Source organism: Populus trichocarpa, chromosome 15, assembly GCF_000002775.5.
Source record: "Populus trichocarpa isolate Nisqually-1 chromosome 15, P.trichocarpa_v4.1, whole genome shotgun sequence".
Taxonomy (NCBI): domain Eukaryota; kingdom Viridiplantae; phylum Streptophyta; class Magnoliopsida; order Malpighiales; family Salicaceae; genus Populus; species Populus trichocarpa.
The window spans coordinates 1,712,857-1,719,060 of NC_037299.2; the positions used below are offsets into that span (position 1 = coordinate 1,712,857).

Below are 6,204 nucleotides of genomic sequence, written 5' to 3' on the forward strand. Positions count from 1 at the left end.
GTTTACTAGTCTAATTACCCCCACTAGAGAATTCCTCAAACAGTGACGTGTCTTTCCATATATCACAAATTATGTTTCTATTTTCATCGAATTTTATCTATGAAGTATTTTCTGTCAATAAAACCATCTTTATTTTGATTTCTCTCCTCACCATAAAAAATAAAGAATTAAATACGATGTGAAAGTTTATACATAAAGCTAGCGTTGAAATTCGTAGAAAATTCATGATAAAAACAAGGTAGCAATTGAAGATATCCCTTTCATATGCTCTCTAGTTTCCAAAAAGTAGAAGAAAAATGGACACAACCTTTTCGTAAAACTTGTCTAAAAGCCACTCTCTTTGAAATTTTAGTTTTGATTTAGTCTCTCTTGTCCTACCTTCGTTAAGAGACTAGGCCTTCCATCCAATCTAACCCCCCTCGGACAACTCAGTACCACTCCAACTCAATTATTAACATGCCTTTTAAACCTGTCTTCAATAGCAAACAAAGTTGGCACCCTATATGGTCCACATCTTGCACGTCCCACTTACCTATAATTAATCACCAGCCATATACGCCAAGCTTATGCATGTTCATTACCTAATAATAATCATTATTATAGTTTTTTATACTATATCAAGCTCTACGTACGTCGTGTATCAACAAAGTTCAAAGTTATTAATCCAAGTATATATTCTAATAGTTATATATTAAAATAAAAAAAAATTATTTTTAATATTAACACATTAAAATAATATGAAAATACCAAAAGCAAAAACAAAATCTAAAATATTTAATTCTGTATATAAAAGATTTGTGATTAAATTTCATATTAACAAGTGAACTCGCCACGCTAAATTTGAAAACTATAAAAGTTTCCTAAAATACATCATTATCAATTCCATTTGACCGCGTTATTTGCAAGACGTGAAATTAGAAGAAAATCAAATTGGTAAAGCTAATCTCGATTTCACACCCACGAGTGGTGATTTGACTCGATTGACCGGCAGCACGTGTAAATTACACATGCTTGTATGCGGCGAAAGAAATTACACTTTGACCACATAAAATAAATAGCAAAAACAAATAAGGAAAATAACTTGTAGCTTTCCATTGCTAACTTAAATTTTACACACTTAACCGGCCTCTAATTATTTCTCTAACAGAGTACAAAATCTTGGATGACTGTCACTCGGTCCTCCGTTGGTTTTAACGGAGATATTTAAATAAATAAATATAATATTACCACTAATACTAATTAACACCAAATTTGGCCAGAACAGTTACCACCGTACAAAATTTGCCGTGAAATGGCAAGTAATTAACCGACGGCAACGACGTCAAAGTGCCGCCAGAGGTTCCGAGTTTAAGAAATGGAAGAAATCATCATCCTCCTGGCAGACCGATGATAGCGAACTAAAATCTTGAAGTGGGTCAAGAAATATGTCACCAAAATCTTGATTAGACATAAAGCTCTCCTCAAAAACCGATGTTGTCGCCGTCGCCATAACTTGATCATCAAAGAGTGTAGGCCCTGAGGTTCCAAAATTGAAAAAATCATCAAGAAACGGCGCGTCTAGTGGTAGATAGTCAGTCGAGTTGCTCTCCCCGAACGCTTCTTGATTGTCTTGATAACTTGGCTCCTTTTCAACTTCATGGAAGGGATGGGCCGGTGGTTTGTGTGATTCAGCCGAAGGTAATCTGAACGTGAGCACAGATTTTGGTGATGACAGGCTGTGAGACTCATCAGCAGATTCATAACCGGAGCCAGAAACTGTGTCGACATTGATTTCCGGCTTCTTCTTTTCTTCTCCTTCTCGTTCTTCCACTGTACTTTTCTCTTGTTCTTGCTCCTCCTCCCTGCTAGGCGGTGTGATGAAGTTTGTTAAAGCATCCGGCCCTCGAAGCTTGATGGCCGCATTATCATACACTCTTGCAGCCTCCTCAGCTGTGTCGTAAGTCCCTAACCATAACCTCTGACGTCTAGCAGGATCTCTAATCTCTGCAGCCCATTTACCCCAAGGCCTTTGCCGAACGCCACGGAACTTTCTGCCATTGTTAGTTGATTGAGGAGCAGATTTTTTCGCTGGCCGTTGAGGAATATCACCGACACCTCTTTTCCGGTTATTGGCAACAGCAGTAGTAATGGCATTAGTTTCTTTGCAGCTGGCTTGGATGTCGATCTCGTTCACGTATCTTTTCACCCTTTGCCGGCCAAACAACCCTCCCTCCTCATCACTAGAAGAGTCTGTGGCATCATGGTCGGTAACTGTTACTCTGACGAGCCTTGGCTGTGGGTTTGATGGTTCTAGTAAGCGGCACCGGTCATCGGAGGGTAACTTTTTAGGCTTCAAGGATGGCTTTGTGAATTGTTTTGTAACTTTTTTGTGTTCAGTGTATTTTATGGGACATAGGATACTCTGGTCTATCATCTTTTCTGGGATTTATCCTTTCTCTCTTCTAATTATCTCTTCCAAAGCCTCCCTAACTGCATAGAGAGAGAAAAGGGGAGCCAAATAAAGAGAAAGAAAAAGGTGAGCAGCTGTGAAGGAGAAGATTGCTACTTGTAGAGAGATAAACCCAAGACAAGGATGACTCAGAAATCTGTCAAAAAGACACAGGAACAACCCTTTCAAGAATTTAAGAGACAGCCCTCAAACCCCAAAACAAACTGTGATAAAAGAAGAGGAGAGAATCCCTTTTAAAATCAACAAGGGTTAGAAAAAAGGAAAAAACCAGGAATATAAAGCAGGAATCAACAGAACTAACAAAGAAATAAAAACCAAAATAGGAAAAAACAAGAAATCACTCCGATTTCTTGAAAAATCCTCAATCTTTCTTGTCAAGAGAACAAAAGGAATCAAATCTTGATTGATCAAACAGAGGGAAGGCAAAGAAGAAAATGGTGGGTTTCTTGAGGTATTGGAAGCCAAAAATATCGAGAGATAGAGAGAGAGACAGTGGGTTTATGAGTAAACACAACAGACTTTGAGAGAAGCAGAGTTTTCGTTGCAGTGGCGACTATAACACTGAAATCTCTGTCTTATAGGATCCCAACAGCCGAAATTGGAAAATTTTATTATTAAAATATCTCATTTTCACATTTGATATTTCTTTTTTAAAAAAACAAATTGATATATATATATTTCTTTAATTAATCAGGGTAGTGAGTAGCCAGGGGCAGGTCATAAGTTACCGGTGGGGAAGTGCCATAAGATTCCAGTAACCCGACCTGCCAAATCCCCAATACCGTGTGTGATTTTGACACGTGGTGTTGTGGGCCTAAACTAGTTTCAGGCCCAACTAGAGACGTAGATTAGGTGCTGAATCATGGGGTGTGAGTATTGTCTCGGTTAGTGTGATGCCAGTCACGTGAGGCCCAAGATACCCGGGTCCGTTTAATTTTGGTTTGTGGTCAAATTCTTGACTATTTAAAGAAGGCATTGTTTTTTTTTTTTTTTTTGTCTAATACCAAAGATTTTCGGTATTCGATTATTTATTGATTGGATTTGGTTGTGATAACCACATATTTGATTCTGGTAATTATTGGAAAATTAAATTAAAACAAAATTAAAATTCATGATTAAATTAAAATATGAGAATTAAACTCTTTCTTCTTCTTTTATGTTTCTTCAACCGGCCTTTTTATTCATTTTTAGGGCAATTTATTTATTTTATTTTTTGAGGGTGTTAGCCCTAGCTTCGAGAAATTAGGTGTCTTGATTTTAATTTTAAACTCACTTATTAATATTCCAAATTTATTAATCAATATTCCAAGCTTGATTTCAACATAGGTATACGATATCAAAATTTGAGTGTCTAAAATATCAAAAAAAAATATTAAAGAATCTATTTTAAGTATGAATTATGAATGTGATTTGATGTCAATTTATATGAAACAAAGTTGATTAATTATTATCAATTAAAAAAGGTAAAACACGTAAGAAAACACCTGTAAAATCTTAGGAGAAATTTTATAATCAAAATCAGTGGTGGTGTTAATGTGAAGAATATGTGAGGATGGTGTAAACCATTTTATTTGTTTTTATATTGCGGTTTTCAAATGTGATTTTTACTTGAAATTTATTAAAATATTTTTTTATATTTATTTTTGTTTTTATAACATACACATTAAAATTATCAAAAAAAATATTAAAAAATATTTTTTTCAAATCAAATGTACTTTTAAAATACTTCTAAACATAGATTTAACACCAATGACTAACAGCCTATATTGTGCTGGCTTGCTTGAGGTGAGTTTTTAATTTTCTACCCTTAAAAAAGTTTCAGGCTGAGTTTATTTATTTGTTTAATGAGATTTGCATAAAAAAAAAGAAAATAAAAAAGAAAATTACTTTTTTTACAGCCAGAACTAACGTGGCAGGCAACCTAGAACTCGCCGCCTTTTATAAATTCTGTGTGGTACATCTCTGGGCATTTTTCTCCTCTTCCTGTTTGCACAACCGAGATATGCTTGTCTCACTTTCCCTGCCAGTACGTGTCAACCACGGGGCTTCAAAAATAGATAATCTCAATATTTATTTTATTTCTCTCTGTATGGTAATTACTGGCTACCATAGTTGTCACATTTGTTTAGTTGTCTAACCCATAAAAATGCTTTATTTTTACTGAATATTTAACGGTGTGGTTGTGATTGTTTTTTAAAATATTTTTTACTCAGAAATACATTAAAATAATTTTTTTTATTTTTTAAAAATCATTTTTTATATCAGCGCATCAAAACAATAAAAAAAACACTAAAAAAATTATTAATTTTAAACAAAACAAAATTAAAATTTTTGGTAACATGGGTTGTACCGCGTTCCCAAATGATCCTTTAGTTGGATCAATTTATATCTATTTTTTAAAATAATATCTTAATTTTTTATAAAAAAAAAGTGTTATCTCGACCGAATCTAGACGACGCTACTTTTAAACGAGTCAATTAAATAACCAGTAAACCTAGTTTACTGGTCAATATTAAAACTAGTTCAACTTAAAACTCAACTTACATGCCATGTATTTTCTAAATTTGTCCACATGCCTAACCAAGTTTAACAACTATCTTAGCAACAAAAACAAAAAAACAAAAAAACAAGAAAGATATTTACATGTATAATGATGATGAAGAAGTTTCATTTTTGCTATATATTATAATAGAAAGAATTTTATTTTTAACGAATGAATGAGTTGGGAAATTAACCAACACAATTCATATTTTCCAAAATAATTTTATTTTGAGTAGTGAATTTATTCCAACGTCTCCGGTGAGTGTTTCAATTAGTTTTTAGAAAATTGCAATTATAGAGAAGTTTTTTTTCTAGCACAAGAGATAGAAAGAAATATATAGGGAAAAAATAAATGGCTGAGTAGAAATTAGGTCAATTAGATACTTTTCTTAAATAGATTATACATATACAAGTTAAATAATTATTGCAGGTCCTTAAAGTTATTTTAGTTTAAAAATTTTTACTTATTTTTTTTAATTAGAATGAAAAAGCAAGATATCATATTAATAAAATTATCTCAACTTAAAAATTTAAACCATTAGTTTTGAGACTGTAAATTATATATCATGTTCTTGGACTTACCATACAATAGCATTCTTTGATCTTGGATTAATGTGATTTTTGCTGGAATTCTTTGCAATTTCTTGGAAGGGTAGGGTCCAAATATTTTTGGCAGCCTGATATGTGAAAACACAAAGGTCAATTTCTGTACCCTTGATCATCATGCATTCAACAACATGAACTGCGGCTTTCATATTTGAATCAAATCAATGTGTGGTCACAAATTAGGAAAGAAGTTTCTTTTGCTTTGTTATTGGCGCAATTTGTGGTTCTTTTTTCGGGGAAAAACACTAATTAATTGTCTCAAAATTCTCGGAAAACAAACAAGAAGACAGAAGATCATAATAAAAAATGAAAAAAACAAGGTTGTTATGAGTGTCTCAGGATTCGATTTTCAAGCTTGCTTTCACGATAGTGCTAACACGAGAAAAAGAAGATAGAGGAGAAACAGTGAATATTGAGAAACGCAAAATTAATGTAAACAGGGATGTATATAATACAGTATTATTAATTTGATTCATGTAAATATTTGAATGCTGTGCTTCTGATTAATTAAATAAGTAATATCTACTTAATATATAGTTTTAGGGTAATTGTAGGTATCTTTGGACCACCATAATCACTCCTCTCCAAGTCTTAAAACTAATTATTAA

At 33.1% G+C, this 6,204-nt stretch overlaps 1 protein-coding gene across 1 annotated transcript; it reads right to left on the reverse strand.

Moving 5' to 3' along the window:
- Window positions 1-1,068: 1,068 nt before the first annotated feature.
- LOC18105671 (ethylene-responsive transcription factor CRF4) lies at window positions 1,069-3,024 on the reverse strand. Its single transcript, XM_006374263.3, has one exon. The coding sequence runs from the start codon at window positions 2,411-2,413 to the stop codon at window positions 1,322-1,324; it is 1,092 nt and encodes a 363-aa protein (XP_006374325.3). The 5' UTR covers window positions 2,414-3,024; the 3' UTR covers window positions 1,069-1,321.
- Window positions 3,025-6,204: the final 3,180 nt, after the last annotated feature.

What these genes read in the sequence shown, in the direction of transcription:
- LOC18105671 (XM_006374263.3), bottom strand. Translation starts at nt 2,413, where the DNA reads ATGATAGACCAGAGTATCCTATGTCCCATAAAATACACTGAACACAAA.